The 20552-nt window shown below is 46.5% G+C and overlaps 1 protein-coding gene and 2 long non-coding RNA genes across 6 annotated transcripts; 1 reads left to right on the forward strand and 2 right to left on the reverse strand.

Annotated features, from left to right (window-relative positions):
* Nucleotides 1-148: 148 nt before the first annotated feature.
* LOC117189703 (condensin complex subunit 3-like) lies at nucleotides 149-12369 on the forward strand. Of its 4 annotated transcripts, XR_004473505.1 has the most exons (6): nucleotides 211-471; nucleotides 568-744; nucleotides 811-1628; nucleotides 1687-2374; nucleotides 10119-10783; nucleotides 10852-12369. XR_004473505.1 is itself a non-coding variant. In XM_033394794.1 (5 exons), exons 1-5 carry the CDS (start codon nucleotides 211-213, stop codon nucleotides 10410-10412), a joined length of 2238 nt encoding a protein of 745 aa, XP_033250685.1. In that variant the 5' UTR covers nucleotides 149-210; the 3' UTR covers nucleotides 10413-12369. The 4 variants fall into 4 exon arrangements, 2 of the variants coding, with proteins under 2 accessions (XP_033250685.1, XP_033250686.1); XM_033394794.1 differs by having other exon boundaries at nucleotides 149-471; nucleotides 10119-12369; XR_004473506.1 differs by lacking the exons at nucleotides 10119-10783; nucleotides 10852-12369 and adding an exon at nucleotides 3108-4625 and having other exon boundaries at nucleotides 1687-3039.
* On the reverse strand, nucleotides 4057-5225 carry LOC117189715. Its single transcript, XR_004473510.1, has 2 exons — nucleotides 4164-5225; nucleotides 4057-4107 (listed from the first exon to the last, which is right to left on the reverse strand). It is a non-coding gene; the product is annotated as an uncharacterized LOC117189715 (long non-coding RNA).
* LOC117189716 lies at nucleotides 11801-12969 on the reverse strand. Its single transcript, XR_004473511.1, has 2 exons — nucleotides 11908-12969; nucleotides 11801-11851 (listed from the first exon to the last, which is right to left on the reverse strand). It is a non-coding gene; the product is annotated as an uncharacterized LOC117189716 (long non-coding RNA).
* Nucleotides 12970-20552: the final 7583 nt, after the last annotated feature.

Raw genomic sequence — 20552 nt, forward strand, 5'->3', positions numbered from 1 at the left:
ACATCCCTAGCATCAGTCTAAAATGCACTAATATTACCGCACGCGTAGCGTTCTTTTTGAAATTAACAAGCGAATGGGGGTGAAAAAGAAGAATGAGCAACAACGCTACGCTTGTTTGTGTTCCATCGCACACTAACGAAAGTTTTACAAATTGTACAGTATAAAGTAATCGAGCAGTATTTAGTTAGTAAAAGCAAAACAAATCACGAAATGCCCAAACCAAAGGCAAAAGCGAAGCCAAAATCCAAAGCGGCGGCAGCAGCCGCATCAAAAAGGGAGGCGACCAAGAACAACAATGCCGTTTCGGCCGAAAAGGAAAACGAAATGGAGATCAGTGATCCGACCTCCGTTTCCATCCGGGAACAATGCAGAGGAGGCGCGGAATCCATGTACACAATAATGCGTCACGCGGAACTCAAGGAGTCACTCCACAAGCGCTACGAAAAGGAGCTGCAGCAACTGTACTCGAGGGTAAGGAACAGCGTCACTGGGACCCGCTGGTTAGCCAGCTGGCTCAGCCGATTAGAACTCGTCCAATCCAACTATGAATTGTCAATTGCCTTGCAGATGGGCCACCAAGAGTTTCTGAACACATTCATCAATGTGCTGAAGACTGTACTCGAGGCGGAGGAGAGCAACGAGAACGGTAACAAGGCCCTGTCCTTTTGCGCGAAATTCGTGACCAGCTTCGAGTCGGAGAAGACGCACCCCATGATGACTGAAACATTCCACTGGCTGTTGACTGTAAGGGTCTACTGTACTTTACCATTGAGATTCAATTGAATGCTTTTGTTTGTTTGTTTTTCCCAGACATATTCCAGCAGTCCGCACGTTCGCTATCGGATTTGCTACTTTGTGAATCTGATACTTGAGAAACTGGGACCCAATGCGGCACTCGACGACACGCAGTGCGACGAGATTCTCGAGACTATGCTGGAGCGCGTGAAGGACGTGTCGGCCGGTGTGCGCAAGCAAGCAGTCCTGGCCATGCAGCGTCTCCAGATTCCGGACAATCCCGTCGATCCAGTTGTCTGCGCCTATCAGTTCCATCTGTCTGCGGATCCCTTGTCCAGCGTGCGCCAGTGCATTATCACCTGCATGGGCCGCAACTACATCACGGTGCCCTACATACTGCAGCGTCTGTGGGACGTGGACGAGAAGGTGCGCCGCCATACGTACGTCAACATGTGCAACTATCCAGTGCGCGCCTACAGGGTGGCGCAGCGCCTGACCCTCCTGGAGCAAGGTCTGAACGACAGCTCGGCCAACGTTAAAAAGACGGTGGTAAACATCATGCTTAAGGCCTGGATCGACTCCTACCAACAGAACTATGTGGCTCTGATAGCGGCCCTCAAGCTGGACTCCAGCGAGGAAGAGCTGATGCGTTTCCGGAGCGTGACCAAGCAAATGTTGCGTGAAATCTTTGAGCAGACCGACAATCAGCAACTGATGGCACAACTGCCCCTCGGTGACGACTGTGAGCTGCATCGATGTGTACCGCTGGAATGTCTCAACGTGAAGCTGTTGCTCTATTGGCAGTGCCTCGGCGACTATCTGGAGAGCACGCAGGCGGACGAAAGCGACCAGGTGCTGCCCGAACTGAGTGTCTTCTGCACCTATGTGAACAAGTGAGTTGAATGAGACCCAAACGAAATCCAAACAGTAAGTGATTGCTATCCATTGTAGGTTCTGTGAGAGCCAGAAACCGGACATGGACAAGTTCGCCCAGATAGAGTTCCAGAACATGCTGCTCTCGCTGGTGGAAATCCTGGACTCGTACGACCTGGGCGACGAGATTGGGCGTAGCAATATGAAGACGTTGATCAAAAATCTATTGAAGGACTGTCTGCTCGACCACAAGATCGTCCGCGTGCTCGTGCGTTGCATGGAGAAGCTGATCACCGACCTCAATGACCGGATGCAGTTCTTCATTGAGATCATCTACGAGACGTGTGACCTTAATACCAAGCAGAATGAGCTAGTGCACGATCGCAATCTGATCAGTAAGGTGCTGGACGACTTGGACACGCCCTCGAAGATGAAGATATCCTCGTTGAAGGTGAAGATCTTAGAGCTGGAGGAACAGGAGGATAACTTTGGGCGCCAGAAGGAGTATATACAGGCTCAGTCCGTGAATAAGGAGAAGATGGCTGTCACAGAGGAGTACACGGAGCTGATCAAACCGCTGCTGGTGAAGCACGGCTTTCTGGACATGCCCGCCCGTCCGAAGCTCTCCAACCAGGAGCGTGTCCTGAAAGGCCTGTTCACCTCATACTATATGGTGGCCTCTCCGCATGTCCAGAAGCTCACTCCCAGCATATGTAAGCTGTACAAGGACTTCATTTGCCGCCATCTCCACTCCTCGGATGTGGACATTTTTCACAAGCTGGTTTGTAAATGTTTGGAATGCCACACCCATAGCAAAAGATCTTGCGTTTGGATTCGCAATCCTGGTACCGATGTCCTTCCTTATGGTAGTTCCAACATACCAAGGCCAACGCTCCTATTTCGCCTTCGCCCTCCCCTTCGGAAAACTCCGTTGCGTCATCATACATGTGCTCCTCCACCAACTCAGCCACTTGCCTACGGAAAGGGACACTCTTTTGATAACCATAATTCCGTCTCACGTCATCCAGGAAACTCTCTCTTCGTCTGCATATTTCCCTGAGCTCCCCAACCGAAGTTATGTTTATATTAAGCAACTCGTGCCTTACTTCGGGCCTCAAATTCCTTCGCAGTATGTCTACCACAGACTTTTCTGACAAGGGAGACTCTAAACTATCCATTAGCTGAACTATGGCGTCATAAAAAGCATCGAACCCTTCCTTTTCTTTTTGCTTCCGGTCTCTGATCGCTTCTCGAATGTCCACATCCGTGCGAGTGTCTCGGAACTGTTTCCTTAATGCCTGACAAAGCAAGTCCCATTGTACAACTACCACTGACTTATGAAACCTCCAAAAGAATTCACGAGCCTTTCCGTCAAAGAGGATGCTAGCGTTGCTACATAGCACCGCGAAGTTGCTTTCCAGCGTTGAATGGGTAAGAGCTTCTACTCTATAGATAAAATTATCAACGCTAATTCCTTCCGCATTCCCGCTAAATCGTAGCTTCCAACCATTCATAATGTGTACGACCTTGTCCGGCCTTTGGGACAGGTCGGAAGCTAAACTTCTAGGAGTGTCTCTGCCCTCTCTGTAAAATCCTGTCGATTCTCGGCCTCCGCCTGCTTCCTGACCCTGCGAACTATGGTCCTGAGCTAAGTTTCGAGTATGATGATCTCGGCCAGTCAGTTGAAGATGAGCAGCGACATTGGTTTGTATTATTTGCGCCATCTGCTCCGACAACTGGGATAAAAGGTCGTTTTGCATGGCCCGCACTGCTTGGGTAATCATGATCCCTATATTCCCGCTATCCACTGGAGCCGACCCTGGGTTATTAACGGGTGCTCCCGCCGCTGGGGTGCCTGAAGCTTTTTCTTTGCCTCCTGCCTGCTGTTTGGCGGTTTGCATGCCCGAGCCCGATGCGCCGCCTTGCAAGTCAAAAGTGACTCTTCCACACCTAGGACATTTGGCTTTTTCCCTCGAATATGGCACTATGCAAGCTTTATGAAATTCGTGGCCACACCTGGTCTTGTATAACTGCTGAGATCCAAACTCTTCTCCACACAGAATGCAGACGGACGGATCTACAGGTTCTCCCTCCATTATTAATACGTTCCCTTTATCTCCAACTGCTAACTTCCGCTTACTCTGTCACTCACTATCAACGAGATTTAACGATTCGAGATTCAAAACAGCTGACCCGCTCAATTCCCTTCGGTACTTCAACTAGCCTTTCCTTCTTCAGCGCTCACAACTCTCTGCCGGTCAATGACCTATCTCAACTGAACCAGCTGTTCCGCGTTTTATCACCCTTGTTCTCTCCTAACACCTTCGTTTGTGACACTTTTTTTTTTTTTTTTGTTTGCCGCTTGAGGAATTGAGACGCGTTTATTGTTGAAAACAAAACATAAAACAAATTATAAATAAAAAATAATATTTTGTAAAAACCGCAATATATAAAGAAATACAAAAACATTTATTTGCCTTCAAGCATAGCTTAGTTCCCCTGAAAAAAAAATCTTATTGGAACTGGTGTGAGAAGAAAGAACCAACATAATTTACCGCTACTTGTGCCGTGCTAATCAGCCCTCGCAACAACCAAACGTCTTGTTGCTTTGGCGCGCCGATCCGCAAGACAAAAACAACGACTGCAAGCTAAAGTGCGAGTAAATCGAAGCTAATCAGTTTCGTCTTCTTTACTCTCCTTCGCACTCTTGCTTCTGCGGACAGGTATGCTGGTTTTCCATCACCCGTGGCCAGGCAAACTCTTTATAAAGAGATTGTTCTGTCTTTCCAAGCGTTTGATGGCTAGCTCTGCCGCATACTATTGCTGAAAGTGGATGGGTCTTTGCCAAAACTTGTTATCCGTGGTCAGGGTAGACTTATCTAAAGACTTCTTCCCTGCTTTTCCAAACGTCTAACTAGTTGGGCTACGGACTCCATTACTGTAGGGTATTTAATCGCCTACTAAGCTCTACGACGTCAGCCGTGGCTTGTCGATCGCTGCTAGCAACTTCTCAACAATAACTCCTATGCGAATGATTTGCAAAATTTTGCTGACTGTGAAGCTCGTTATTCTGGCCCAGATGCTGCAGCAACCGTAGTTTGAGAATAAAAGCGGACAAACGTATATGCTTCTCTTCTCAAGCTCACTACATAGTATCTAGTTTGCCAGAAAAATCGAAAGTGTTTTTGATGTGTGTTCCTGCGATATTGTTGACCACATCGAGATGCGGTTCTACCAATTATTTTGGGTCCCATTGTTGGGCGCCACTAACTTTATAATAATGAAATTAATAATTACTTATAACTGTAACGAACTTGGCAGGTGTCGGGGAGTGAGAGAAGGGGGCACGCAGATATTCCCGGCTGGGAGGCTCGTCGGCTAGGTGGGGTGGTGATCTTGCCCTCCTCTCACTTAATGCCTATTCTCATTATTACAAGGTTATAATCTGTGCGTGCTACGACGAGAGTTAATTTGGACCTAAAATTCGACTGAACACATAATTGGCTCTTTCTTCTACCTGTTCCCGAACGCTTTTCCTCGCCTCCGATCTCGTTGAAGCGGATTGACCCTCCCTTCCTTGGCCATCCCTAGGTCGCAATTTTCACGGAATGACCCCTCTGCGTTCTCATGGGGCTCTCTGGGGCATTTGGCTAGCCGAAGGCAAACAAAAACTATATTCTAGAACATTATAAAATTGATTGAACCCTACATAAACAAATTTCTAAACTAAAACTAAACCTAACCCAAAAATAGGTACGCATAAAACAGATAAAATAGATGGAATTTCAAAATGACTTAATAATAGTGATAAACAAAATGAATAATTATTTCACATATAAAAAAGATTAACAACGGCCAAACCGAAAGGGGGAAGAAATAGAAACAGTAAGGGGGGAAGCATATAAAGTATTTGTCCCTCTCCTCTTTACTTTTTCAGTGGGACTCGAGTCAAATCGTTCGAGTTGAGTCTTTTACATTTCTCTTTCACACTCACCCGCAGATCCGCATGTCCACCGACGAAAGCGCTTTCCGGAGGCGAATCGGACCTGGAACGAGAACTCCGATAGGGAGTGGCATAAAGCACAACAAAACTCACTCACAAATTCCCCACTTTCCTCTCTCCACACTTACTTTGAGCGACTCATTACATAAAAAAAAACTTTCTCGCCCCTTTTCTTTTTCTCGTTCGCGCCGCCCCTTGCCGACTGCCGATGTCTTTCTCAAAAAAAACTAACAAAAAAAAAATTATTTAAATTAACATAAAACACTCGACAATACACATAATAATTCTTTTCAAATTTCTGCCTTCCCGATCTCTTCCCGATCTCTTCCCGACCTTCCGCAATCGGGCTGTTTTCGACGACCACTCGCGCCGCCACTCGAAATCTCAGACTGTTCTTGATTGCGCTCAGTCTACGCTATGTAGCCCTTCCTTGGCTCGCTCTCCAACCAGAAGATGGAGTTTTTTTTTCTTCCAAAAACCACTCAACTCCCGCTAGCGTCGTTGGTGCCCGGGTACTTGGGCCTGTAAATTTTCCACCGCAGCTTCGGCTGCTCCTCTGGACCTCTTTTGCGTCCCTCGGTCTCTCGATCTACTCGACGCCTCGGCGTCTTTGGATCCGTGAAGCTGAACCGGGTCGGTATTGTAATAAAAATGCGGCGACACGGCGTTCCTCTTCTGCCGTATAAACTGCGCCAATGGCCGGTCCTATGTGGATGAAATCATCTAACTAGTTTGACCAATTACTTTATCCCCTTCTCCATCTTACCTAGCTTGGAAAAACTAACGCCGGATTAACTCGAGACTTTCTCGTTTCAGAAGCACTTAGATACAAAAATATATTTTTTTTCTGATAAAAGAAAACGAATGCTCGGGTCGAGCGCCAAAACGGGAAGAGACCGACGCCAAGCCCCTCAACATGCTAGAACCTTCGGGCCCTCTCATAGAACAAGGGAAATGCCAGAGAAAGTTGACAATCTGGGCTGTTAAATCTATCACCCTTTCCTATGCCCCTTTTCGTGACCTCCCAAACCTAGCCCATAGAGGGTGTATGCTCTGCCACGGCCATTACGGTGCCGACCACTAGATGGCGCTGCGAACTAGCTCTCTCGGCTGATCCAAGCGTTACAAATACCCCCCGCCGAAGATCTGACTTAGTGGTATCACACAAGTCGGATCCCAAACTGCGCGGATCAGCTATTGTTTTAAGTCTTTCGCGTGGTATCGACCAATAGACCGTCCTTGCAGATCCTCTAATTCATAGTAAGCATTCCCTATTTTCTTGCGTATTCTGGCCTTCACATATGCTGGGCCCAGTTTGGCACTATAGCCAGCCTGGAAGTTACTCTGCTTGAAGTTCTTTCTGAGCACCTCTTGGCCCACTTGATACGAAATCTCCCTTGATCTCAAATTGTAAATCCGTTCGTTTTTCGCCCTTTGCTTCTCCATTATCGTTAAAGCCTTGCTACGTACCAACTCTAACGAATCCTCCTTGGAAAACACTAGGGATTTATCATCCAACAATCGAAGAGCTCTCAGAATTTTGTATGTTTCCCCGGAGCTAACGAACTGTTGCCCAAATACCATATAATACGGCGAAGTTCCGAGGCTGGAATGGACCGCGGTTCGCAATGCGCAACAGATACTGCTCAGCTCCTCGTCCCAATTTTTCTGATCTGCCCTCACGTATGAGCGAATGGCGGCAATTACCGACCGGTTTACTCGCTCTGACGCATTCGACTGCGGAGAGTATACTGCTGTGGCCGTATGTGATATCTTGTGCGCCTTGAGAAACTTCTGGAAAACTTCCGACTTAAATTGAGAGCCATTGACCGATACAATGATCTCCGGAAAGCCAAAAGTATGAAACAGATCTTGCTGCAGATACTTGATCACAAGATCAGCCGTTAGTTTTTTAACAGCTTTCAGAAAGACGAACTTTGAATAGTGATCTAACACTATAAATATACCAATGTTCCCGCTTTTTGAGCGTGGATACGGGCCTAGAAAGTCGACGTATAGCTTTTGGAAAAACCTCTGCGACTCAGGTGCCACTCCCATCGGGGGTCGATGGACAGAGTTCGGTGCTTTAGTAGATTTGCACGTGTCGCACGCGAGTACATATGCTTTTACATCTTTGACTAAACTTGGCCAATAGAGAAACTGTCGCACTCGCTCTAAAGTCTTATGAACTCCCCCATGCGATGCTAAGGGATGGTCGTGAGCATTGGCTAATACCTCTGGAATAAGACTCTGTGGGATCCATAACTTCCAGATAAAATTATCATGAAGAGTACTCCCTGTGGCGAAATCACACTTCCTGTACACAAGACCTTCGACCACCCTCAGATCCGGCAGGTTAACGTCATTGGCTTTTATTCTGCTTGCCAGTTCTACATACTCGGCGGACTTAAAAGCTGGGGACTCGAGATCAACTGCTTGACCATAACCAACATCCACGGCCGCCAAATCTTCTTCATTGACTCTGGACAAGGCATCGGGTACAACATTTAAACGACCACTCCGGTGTTCAATTTTGAAGTTAAAGCCCTGTAACTTTAATGCCCATCGGGCTAGCCGCGAATGAAGATCCGTCTGAGTCATGAGCCATTTCAGAGATGCATGATCGGTGATAACCGTAAAATCATGTCCTTCAATGTAGGCTCTGAAACGGTTGATGCAAACGATTGCCGCCAGACACTCTTGCTCGGTCACAGAATAATTTCTTTGCGCCTTATTAAGTTTTTTCGACACAAAAGCTATCGGAAATTCGTCTCCCTCTGGAGTCTTTTGAACCAAGACGCCTCCAACTCCCGATTTGCTGGCATCGCAATGCACAAAGAACGGCTGGTTGAAATCCGGACTGCGAAGAACTGGCGCAGAGCACAACAATTTTTTAAGTACCTCGAACGCTGTACGTCCTTCTGGTGTCATGACAAATCTGCACTTAGGTTTCAGCAAGTCAGTGAGAGGGGAAGCTATCGACGCAAAATTTGCTATAAATTTACGATACCATCCAACCATTCCAAGGAATCTCCGTAAGGCTTTCAGAGAGTTCGGTACTGGAAAGTCCATCATGGCCGAAATTTTCCCGGGATCCGTTCGAATGACACCCTCCCCGACGAAATGACCAAGATACTTCACCGAACGCATACAGAATTTGCTCTTTTCCACGTTAAGCGTTAATCCGGCCAATCGAACATGCTGCGCTACAACTCTCAATACCTTTAGATGCGACTCAAAGCTATCGGAAACGATTAACAAGTCATCCAAGTAGACGAAGACTTCATTGCGAAGTTCCGCCGGGATCACCTTGTCCATCAATCTGGTCATGGTTTGCGACGCGTTGGTGAGACCGAACGGCATGACCTTGAACTGATATAAAGGTTTACCCGGAATTGTGAAAGCAGTTTTGTCCCGAGACTCCGGATCCAAGGGTATCTGCCAATAGGCATCCTTGAGATCCAGACTTGAGATGAACATTGCTCTGGGGAGGCGACTTAGTATACCGTCTATTTGCGGCAACGGATAGGCATCCTTTCGTGTAACGGCATTGACCTTCCGGCTGTCTAGGCAAAGTCTAACCTTTCCCGGTTTCTGGACTAGCACAACTGGAGAGGACCAGGCGCTATCAGATTCCTCAATAACTCCTAATTTGAGCATCCTGTCCACTTCAGAATACAGCAATTTCTCCACTGCTGGTGACACGGGAAAATGCCGTTGTTTTACGGGCTTGGCATCTCCTGCATCGATCGAGTGCGACAAAACCGATGTTCTACCCAAACCAGAGACTGCAAAGGATGGAAATCCCGACACAACCTTCTGCAAATCCTCTTTCTGGCTTAGAGTTAGTTCATGCGATTCCTGACAAATTTCTACTACCTGCATCTCCGGAGGTAATAAATTGAACGTGGACCAAAAATCGATTCCTAAATATAAGTCCTGGCTAAGCGACGGAGTGATATGTAGTTCCAAGTCCTTTACAACCTTATCATAGGTGACTGGAGTTCTCAATCGCCCCAGAACCTCCTGCCGCTTGCCATCTGCAGTATGAGCAACTGAGATTCCCCGTTTAAATGGAATCCTACTGGTGATTATTTGTTTAGCCAAATTCCCACCAACTACACTCATCGCTGCCCCCGTATCTAACAACCCAAGCACTGGCCGCTCAAAAATGTTTACCTCTGCGTACGGACGTTTATCTAGCTCTTTGTACCTAATCGCATTTATTGATTTAGCTGCCTTCCAAAATGATCTCATCCGTTTGGAGTGTCTTGAATTGGATTTACGACGGAACAGTGTTTCTGCAGCCTCTGCATCTGAATGAGAATTAATGAAATTGTGCCATAAATTTGTTGCTACACTACTGACGGACTGGACTGGAATGGTTGTATCTATAACTGCCTGGTGTTGCTTTTCTACTGGCTGGCGTCTGGGTTCGCGGATTTTTGGCGACGCACACTTTGAAGCTGACGAGGCTGTGTGCTCGCCCTGCCGTTTTTTTTCTGACATTTTTCACAAGCTGGTTTGTAAATGTTTGGAATGCCACACCCATAGCAAAAGATCTTGCGTTTGGATTCGCAATCCTGGTACCGATGTCCTTCCTTATGGCAGTTCCAACATACCAAGGCCAACGCTCCTATTTCGCCTTCGCCCTCCCCTTCGGAAAACTCCGTTGCGTTATCAGACATGTGCTCCTCCACCAACTCAGCCACTTGCCTACGGAAAGGGACACTCTTTTGATAACCATAATTCCGTCTCACGTCATCCAGGAAACTCTCTCTTCGTCTGCATATTTCCCTGAGCTCCCCAACCGAAGTTATGTTTATATTGAGCAACTCGTGCCTTACTTCGGGCCTCAAATTCCTTCGCAGTATGTCTACCACAGACTTTTCTGACAAGGGAGACTCTAAACTATCCATTAGCTGAACTATGGCGTCATAAAAAGCATCGAACCCTTCCTTTTCTTTTTGCTTCCGGTCCCTGATCGCTTCTCGAATGTCCACATCCGTGCGAGTGTCTCGGAACTGTTTCCTTAATGCCTGACAAAGCAAGTCCCATCGTACAACTACCACTGACTTATGAAACCTCCAAAAGAATTCACGAGCCTTTCCGTCAAAGAGGATGCTAGCGTTGCTACATAGCACCGCGAAGTTGCTTTCCAGCGTTGAATGGGTAAGAGCTTCTACTCTTTAGATAAAATTATCAACGCTAATTCCTTCCGCATTCCCGCTAAATCGTAGCTTCCAACCATTCATAATGTGTACGACCTTGTCCGGCCTTTGGGACAGGTCGGAAGCTATACTTCTAGGAGTGTCTCTGCCCTCTCTGTAAAATCCTGTCGATTCTCGGCCTCCGCCTGCTTCCTGACCCTGCGAACTATGGTCCTGAGCTAAGTTTCGAGTATGATGATCTCGGCCAGTCAGTTGAAGATGAGCAGCGACATTGGTTTGTATTATTTGCGCCATCTGCTCCGACAACTGGGATAAAAGGTCGTTTTGCATGGCCCGCACTGCTTGGGTAATCATGATCCCTATATTCCCGCTATCCACTGGAGCCGACCCTGGGTTATTAACGGGTGCTCCCGCCGCTGGGGTGCCTGAAGCTTTTTCTTTGCCTCCTGCCTGCTGTTTGGCGGTTTGCATGCCCGAGCCCGATGCGCCGCCTTGCAAGTCAAAAGTGACTCTTCCACACCTAGGACATTTGGCATTTTCCCTCGAATATGGCACTATGCAAGCTTTATGAAATTCGTGGCCACACCTGGTCTTGTATAACTGCTGAGATCCAAACTCTTCTCCACACAGAATGCAGACGGACGGATCTACAGGTTCTCCCTCCATTATTAATACGTTCCCTTTATCTCCAACTGCTAACTTCCGCTTACTCTGTCACTCACTATCAACGAGATTTAACGATTCGAGATTCAAAACAGCTGACCCGCTCAATTCCCTTCGGTACTTCAACTAGCCTTTCCTTCTTCAGCGCTCACAACTCTCTGCCGGTCAATGACCTATCTCAACTGAACCAGCTGTTCCGCGTTTTATCACCCTTGTTCTCTCCTAACACCTTCGTTTGTGACACTTTTTTTTTTTTTTTTGTTTGCCGCTTGAGGAATTGAGACGCGTTTATTGTTGAAAACAAAACATAAAACAAATTATAAATAAAAAATAATATTTTGTAAAAACCGCAATATATAAAGAAATACAAAAACATTTATTTGCCTTCAAGCATAGCTTAGTTCCCCTGAAAAAAAAATCTTATTGGAACTGGTGTGAGAAGAAAGAACCAACATAATTTACCGCTACTTGTGCCGTGCTAATCAGCCCTCGCAACAACCAAACGTCTTGTTGCTTTGGCGCGCCGATCCGCAAGACAAAAACAACGACTGCAAGCTAAAGTGCGAGTAAATCGAAGCTAATCAGTTTCGTCTTCTTTACTCTCCTTCGCACTCTTGCTTCTGCGGACAGGTATGCTGGTTTTCCATCACCCGTGGCCAGGCAAACTCTTTATAAAGAGATTGTTCTGTCTTTCCAAGCGTTTGATGGCTAGCTCTGCCGCATACTATTGCTGAAAGTGGATGGGTCTTTGCCAAAACTTGTTATCCGTGGTCAGGGTAGACTTATCTAAAGACTTCTTCCCTGCTTTTCCAAACGTCTAACTAGTTGGGCTACGGACTCCATTACTGTAGGGTATTTAATCGCCTACTAAGCTCTACGACGTCAGCCGTGGCTTGTCGATCGCTGCTAGCAACTTCTCAACAATAACTCCTATGCGAATGATTTGCAAAATTTTGCTGACTGTGAAGCTCGTTATTCTGGCCCAGATGCTGCAGCAACCGTAGTTTGAGAATAAAAGCGGACAAACGTATATGCTTCTCTTCTCAAGCTCACTACATAGTATCTAGTTTGCCAGAAAAATCGAAAGTGTTTTTGATGTGTGTTCCTGCGATATTGTTGACCACATCGAGATGCGGTTCTACCAATTATTTTGGGTCCCATTGTTGGGCGCCACTAACTTTATAATAATGAAATTAATAATTACTTATAACTGTAACGAACTTGGCAGGTGTCGGGGAGTGAGAGAAGGGGGCACGCAGATATTCCCGGCTGGGAGGCTCGTCGGCTAGGTGGGGTGGTGATCTTGCCCTCCTCTCACTTAATGCCTATTCTCATTATTACAAGGTTATAATCTGTGCGTGCTACGACGAGAGTTAATTTGGACCTAAAATTCGACTGAACACATAATTGGCTCTTTCTTCTACCTGTTCCCGAACGCTTTTCCTCGCCTCCGATCTCGTTGAAGCGGATTGACCCTCCCTTCCTTGGCCATCCCTAGGTCGCAATTTTCACGGAATGACCCCTCTGCGTTCTCATGGGGCTCTCTGGGGCATTTGGCTAGCCGAAGGCAAACAAAAACTATATTCTAGAACATTATAAAATTGATTGAACCCTACATAAACAAATTTCTAAACTAAAACTAAACCTAACCCAAAAATAGGTACGCATAAAACAGATAAAATAGATGGAATTTCAAAATGACTTAATAATAGTGATAAACAAAATGAATAATTATTTCACATATAAAAAAGATTAACAACGGCCAAACCGAAAGGGGGGAAGAAATAGAAACAGTAAGGGGGGAAGCATATAAAGTATTTGTCCCTCTCCTCTTTACTTTTTCAGTGGGACTCGAGTCAAATCGTTCGAGTTGAGTCTTTTACATTTCTCTTTCACACTCACCCGCAGATCCGCATGTCCACCGACGAAAGCGCTTTCCGGAGGCGAATCGGACCTGGAACGAGAACTCCGATAGGGAGTGGCATAAAGCACAACAAAACTCACTCACAAATTCCCCACTTTCCTCTCTCCACACTTACTTTGAGCGACTCATTACATAAAAAAAAAACTTTCTCGCCCCTTTTCTTTTTCTCGTTCGCGCCGCCCCTTGCCGACTGCCGATGTCTTTCTCAAAAAAAACTAACAAAAAAAAAATTATTTAAATTAACATAAAACACTCGACAATACACATAATAATTCTTTTCAAATTTCTGCCTTCCCGATCTCTTCCCGATCTCTTCCCGACCTTCCGCAATCGGGCTGTTTTCGACGACCACTCGCGCCGCCACTCGAAATCTCAGACTGTTCTTGATTGCGCTCAGTCTACGCTATGTAGCCCTTCCTTGGCTCGCTCTCCAACCAGAAGATGGAGTTTTTTTTTCTTCCAAAAACCACTCAACTCCCGCTAGCGTCGTTGGTGCCCGGGTACTTGGGCCTGTAAATTTTCCACCGCAGCTTCGGCTGCTCCTCTGGACCTCTTTTGCGTCCCTCGGTCTCTCGATCTACTCGACGCCTCGGCGTCTTTGGATCCGTGAAGCTGAACCGGGTCGGTATTGTAATAAAAATGCGGCGACACGGCGTTCCTCTTCTGCCGTATAAACTGCGCCAATGGCCGGTCCTATGTGGATGAAATCATCTAACTAGTTTGACCAATTACTTTATCCCCTTCTCCATCTTACCTAGCTTGGAAAAACTAACGCCGGATTAACTCGAGACTTTCTCGTTTCAGAAGCACTTAGATACAAAAATATATTTTTTTTCTGATAAAAGAAAACGAATGCTCGGGTCGAGCGCCAAAACGGGAAGAGACCGACGCCAAGCCCCTCAACATGCTAGAACCTTCGGGCCCTCTCATAGAACAAGGGAAATGCCAGAGAAAGTTGACAATCTGGGCTGTTAAATCTATCACCCTTTCCTATGCCCCTTTTCGTGACCTCCCAAACCTAGCCCATAGAGGGTGTATGCTCTGCCACGGCCATTACGGTGCCGACCACTAGATGGCGCTGCGAACTAGCTCTCTCGGCTGATCCAAGCGTTACAAATACCCCCCGCCGAAGATCTGACTTAGTGGTATCACACAAGTCGGATCCCAAACTGCGCGGATCAGCTATTGTTTTAAGTCTTTCGCGTGGTATCGACCAATAGACCGTCCTTGCAGATCCTCTAATTCATAGTAAGCATTCCCTATTTTCTTGCGTATTCTGGCCTTCACATATGCTGGGCCCAGTTTGGCACTATAGCCAGCCTGGAAGTTACTCTGCTTGAAGTTCTTTCTGAGCACCTCTTGGCCCACTTGATACGAAATCTCCCTTGATCTCAAATTGTAAATCCGTTCGTTTTTCGCCCTTTGCTTCTCCATTATCGTTAAAGCCTTGCTACGTACCAACTCTAACGAATCCTCCTTGGAAAACACTAGGGATTTATCATCCAACAATCGAAGAGCTCTCAGAATTTTGTATGTTTCCCCGGAGCTAACGAACTGTTGCCCAAATACCATATAATACGGCGAAGTTCCGAGGCTGGAATGGACCGCGGTTCGCAATGCGCAACAGATACTGCTCAGCTCCTCGTCCCAATTTTTCTGATCTGCCCTCACGTATGAGCGAATGGCGGCAATTACCGACCGGTTTACTCGCTCTGACGCATTCGACTGCGGAGAGTATACTGCTGTGGCCGTATGTGATATCTTGTGCGCCTTGAGAAACTTCTGGAAAACTTCCGACTTAAATTGAGAGCCATTGACCGATACAATGATCTCCGGAAAGCCAAAAGTATGAAACAGATCTTGCTGCAGATACTTGATCACAAGATCAGCCGTTAGTTTTTTAACAGCTTTCAGAAAGACGAACTTTGAATAGTGATCTAACACTATAAATATACCAATGTTCCCGCTTTTTGAGCGTGGATACGGGCCTAGAAAGTCGACGTATAGCTTTTGGAAAAACCTCTGCGACTCAGGTGCCACTCCCATCGGGGGTCGATGGACAGAGTTCGGTGCTTTAGTAGATTTGCACGTGTCGCACGCGAGTACATATGCTTTTACATCTTTGACTAAACTTGGCCAATAGAGAAACTGTCGCACTCGCTCTAAAGTCTTATGAACTCCCCCATGCGATGCTAAGGGATGGTCGTGAGCATTGGCTAATACCTCTGGAATAAGACTCTGTGGGATCCATAACTTCCAGATAAAATTATCATGAAGAGTACTCCCTGTGGCGAAATCACACTTCCTGTACACAAGACCTTCGACCACCCTCAGATCCGGCAGGTTAACGTCATTGGCTTTTATTCTGCTTGCCAGTTCTACATACTCGGCGGACTTAAAAGCTGGGGACTCGAGATCAACTGCTTGACCATAACCAACATCCACGGCCGCCAAATCTTCTTCATTGACTCTGGACAAGGCATCGGGTACAACATTTAAACGACCACTCCGGTGTTCAATTTTGAAGTTAAAGCCCTGTAACTTTAATGCCCATCGGGCTAGCCGCGAATGAAGATCCGTCTGAGTCATGAGCCATTTCAGAGATGCATGATCGGTGATAACCGTAAAATCATGTCCTTCAATGTAGGCTCTGAAACGGTTGATGCAAACGATTGCCGCCAGACACTCTTGCTCGGTCACAGAATAATTTCTTTGCGCCTTATTAAGTTTTTTCGACACAAAAGCTATCGGAAATTCGTCTCCCTCTGGAGTCTTTTGAACCAAGACGCCTCCAACTCCCGATTTGCTGGCATCGCAATGCACAAAGAACGGCTGGTTGAAATCCGGACTGCGAAGAACTGGCGCAGAGCACAACAATTTTTTAAGTACCTCGAACGCTGTACGTCCTTCTGGTGTCATGACAAATCTGCACTTAGGTTTCAGCAAGTCAGTGAGAGGGGAAGCTATCGACGCAAAATTTGCTATAAATTTACGATACCATCCAACCATTCCAAGGAATCTCCGTAAGGCTTTCAGAGAGTTCGGTACTGGAAAGTCCATCATGGCCGAAATTTTCCCGGGATCCGTTCGAATGACACCCTCCCCGACGAAATGACCAAGATACTTCACCGAACGCATACAGAATTTGCTCTTTTCCACGTTAAGCGTTAATCCGGCCAATCGAACATGCTGCGCTACAACTCTCAATACCTTTAGATGCGACTCAAAGCTATCGGAAACGATTAACAAGTCATCCAAGTAGACGAAGACTTCATTGCGAAGTTCCGCCGGGATCACCTTGTCCATCAATCTGGTCATGGTTTGCGACGCGTTGGTGAGACCGAACGGCATGACCTTGAACTGATATAAAGGTTTACCCGGAATTGTGAAAGCAGTTTTGTCCCGAGACTCCGGATCCAAGGGTATCTGCCAATAGGCATCCTTGAGATCCAGACTTGAGATGAACATTGCTCTGGGGAGGCGACTTAGTATACCGTCTATTTGCGGCAACGGATAGGCATCCTTTCGTGTAACGGCATTGACCTTCCGGCTGTCTAGGCAAAGTCTAACCTTTCCCGGTTTCTGGACTAGCACAACTGGAGAGGACCAGGCGCTATCAGATTCCTCAATAACTCCTAATTTGAGCATCCTGTCCACTTCAGAATACAGCAATTTCTCCACTGCTGGTGACACGGGAAAATGCCGTTGTTTTACGGGCTTGGCATCTCCTGCATCGATCGAGTGCGACAAAACCGATGTTCTACCCAAACCAGAGACTGCAAAGGATGGAAATCCCGACACAACCTTCTGCAAATCCTCTTTCTGGCTTAGAGTTAGTTCATGCGATTCCTGACAAATTTCTACTACCTGCATCTCCGGAGGTAATAAATTGAACGTGGACCAAAAATCGATTCCTAAATATAAGTCCTGGCTAAGCGACGGAGTGATATGTAGTTCCAAGTCCTTTACAACCTTATCATAGGTGACTGGAGTTCTCAATCGCCCCAGAACCTCCTGCCGCTTGCCATCTGCAGTATGAGCAACTGAGATTCCCCGTTTAAATGGAATCCTACTGGTGATTATTTGTTTAGCCAAATTCCCACCAACTACACTCATCGCTGCCCCCGTATCTAACAACCCAAGCACTGGCCGCTCAAAAATGTTTACCTCTGCGTACGGACGTTTATCTAGCTCTTTGTACCTAATCGCATTTATTGATTTAGCTGCCTTCCAAAATGATCTCATCCGTTTGGAGTGTCTTGAATTGGATTTACGACGGAACAGTGTTTCTGCAGCCTCTGCATCTGAATGAGAATTAATGAAATTGTGCCATAAATTTGTTGCTACACTACTGACGGACTGGACTGGAATGGTTGTATCTATAACTGCCTGGTGTTGCTTTTCTACTGGCTGGCGTCTGGGTTCGCGGATTTTTGGCGACGCACACTTTGAAGCTGACGAGGCTGTGTGCTCGCCCTGCCGTTTTTTTTCTGACATTTTTCACAAGCTGGTTTGTAAATGTTTGGAATGCCACACCCATAGCAAAAGATCTTGCGTTTGGATTCGCAATCCTGGTACCGATGTCCTTCCTTATGGCAGTTCCAACATACCAAGGCCAACGCTCCTATTTCGCCTTCGCCCTCCCCTTCGGAAAACTCCGTTGCGTTATCAGACATGTGCTCCTCCACCAACTCAGCCACTTGCCTACGGAAAGGGACACTCTTTTGATAACCATAATTCCGTCTCACGTCATCCAGGAAACTCTCTCTTCGTCTGCATATTTCCCTGAGCTCCCCAACCGAAGTTATGTTTATATTGAGCAACTCGTGCCTTACTTCGGGCCTCAAATTCCTTCGCAGTATGTCTACCACAGACTTTTCTGACAAGGGAGACTCTAAACTATCCATTAGCTGAACTATGGCGTCATAAAAAGCATCGAACCCTTCCTTTTCTTTTTGCTTCCGGTCCCTGATCGCTTCTCGAATGTCCACATCCGTGCGAGTGTCTCGGAACTGTTTCCTTAATGCCTGACAAAGCAAGTCCCATCGTACAACTACCACTGACTTATGAAACCTCCAAAAGAATTCACGAGCCTTTCCGTCAAAGAGGATGCTAGCGTTGCTACATAGCACCGCGAAGTTGCTTTCCAGCGTTGAATGGGTAAGAGCTTCTACTCTTTAGATAAAATTATCAACGCTAATTCCTTCCGCATTCCCGCTAAATCGTAGCTTCCAACCATTCATAATGTGTACGACCTTGTCCGGCCTTTGGGACAGGTCGGAAGCTATACTTCTAGGAGTGTCTCTGCCCTCTCTGTAAAATCCTGTCGATTCTCGGCCTCCGCCTGCTTCCTGACCCTGCGAACTATGGTCCTGAGCTAAGTTTCGAGTATGATGATCTCGGCCAGTCAGTTGAAGATGAGCAGCGACATTGGTTTGTATTATTTGCGCCATCTGCTCCGACAACTGGGATAAAAGGTCGTTTTGCATGGCCCGCACTGCTTGGGTAATCATGATCCCTATATTCCCGCTATCCACTGGAGCCGACCCTGGGTTATTAACGGGTGCTCCCGCCGCTGGGGTGCCTGAAGCTTTTTCTTTGCCTCCTGCCTGCTGTTTGGCGGTTTGCATGCCCGAGCCCGATGCGCCGCCTTGCAAGTCAAAAGTGACTCTTCCACACCTAGGACATTTGGCATTTTCCCTCGAATATGGCACTATGCAAGCTTTATGAAATTCGTGGCCACACCTGGTCTTGTATAACTGCTGAGATCCAAACTCTTCTCCACACAGAATGCAGACGGACGGATCTACAGGTTCTCCCTCCATTATTAATACGTTCCCTTTATCTCCAACTGCTAACTTCCGCTTACTCTGTCACTCACTATCAACGAGATTTAACGATTCGAGACTCAAAACAGCTGACCCGCTCAATTCCTTTCGGTACTTCAACTAGCCTTTCCTTCTTCAGCGCTCACAACTCTCTGCCGGTCAATGACCTATCTCAACTGAACCAGCTGTTCCGCGTTTTATCACCCTTGTTCTCTCCTAACACCTTCGATTGTGACACTTTTTTTTTTTGTTTGCCGCTTGAGGAATTGAGACGCGTTTATTGTTGAAAACAAAACATAAAAAAAATTATAAATAAAAAATAATATCTTGTAAAAACCGCAATATATAAAGAAATACAAAAACATTTATTTGCCTTCAAGCATAGCTTAGTTCCCCTGAAAAAAAAATCTTATTGGAACTGGTGTGAGAAGAAAGAACAAACATAATTTACCGCTACTTGTGCAGTGCTAATCAGCCCTCGCAACAACCAAACGTTTTGTTGCTTTGGCGCGCCGATCCGCAAGACAAAAACAACGACTGCAAGCTAAAGTGCGAGTAAATCGAAGCTAATCAGTTTCGTCTTCTTTACTCTCCTTCGCACTCTTGCTTCTGCGGACAGGTATGCTGGTTTTCCATCACCCGTGGCCAGGCAAACTCTTTATAAAGAGATTGTTCTGTCTTTCCAAGCGTTTGATGGCTAGCTCTGCCGCATACTATTGCTGAAAGTGGATGGGTCTTTGCCAAAACTTGTTATCCGTGGTCAGGGTAGACTTATCTAAAGACTTCTTCCCTGCTTTTCCAAACGTCTAACTAGTTGGGCTACGGACTCCATTACTGTAGGGTATTTAATCGCCTACTAAGCTCTACGACGTCAGCCGTGGCTTGTCGATCGCTGCTAGCAACTTCTCAACAATAACTCCTATGCGACTGATTTGCAAAATTTAGCTGACTGTGAAGCTCGTTATTCTGGCCCAGATGCTGCAGCAACCGTAGTTTGAGAATAAAAGCGGACAAACGTATATGCTTCTCTTCTCAAGCTCACTACATAGTATCTAGTTTGCCAGAAAAATCGAAAGTGTTTTTGATGTGTGTTCCTGCGATATTGTTGACCACATCGAGATGCGGTTCTACCAATTATTTTGGGTCCCATTGTTGGCCGCCACTAACTTTATAATAATGAAATTAATAATTACTTATAACTGTAACGAACTTGGCAGGTGTCGGGGAGTGAGAGAAGGGGGCACGCAGATATTCCCGGCTGGGAGGCTCGTCGGCTAGGTGGGGTGGTGATCTTGCCCTCCTCTCACTTAATGCCTATTCTCATTATTACAAGGTTATAATCTGTGCGTGCTACG

This window comes from Drosophila miranda, assembly GCF_003369915.1.
Source record: "Drosophila miranda strain MSH22 chromosome Y unlocalized genomic scaffold, D.miranda_PacBio2.1 Contig_Y1_pilon, whole genome shotgun sequence".
Classification (NCBI taxonomy): Eukaryota; Metazoa; Arthropoda; class Insecta; order Diptera; family Drosophilidae; genus Drosophila; species Drosophila miranda.

Coding starts and splice junctions, on each gene's coding strand:
- LOC117189703 (XM_033394794.1), top strand. CDS start 211: ATGCCCAAACCAAAGGCAAAAGCGAAGCCAAAATCCAAAGCGGCGGCA. Junction 1,629..1,686: donor TTCTGCACCTATGTGAACAA/GTGAGTTGAATG, acceptor TATCCATTGTAG/GTTCTGTGAGAGCCAGAAAC. Junction 2,375..10,118: donor TCCACTCCTCGGATGTGGAC/ATTTTTCACAAG, acceptor TTTTTTTCTGAC/ATTTTTCACAAGCTGGTTTG.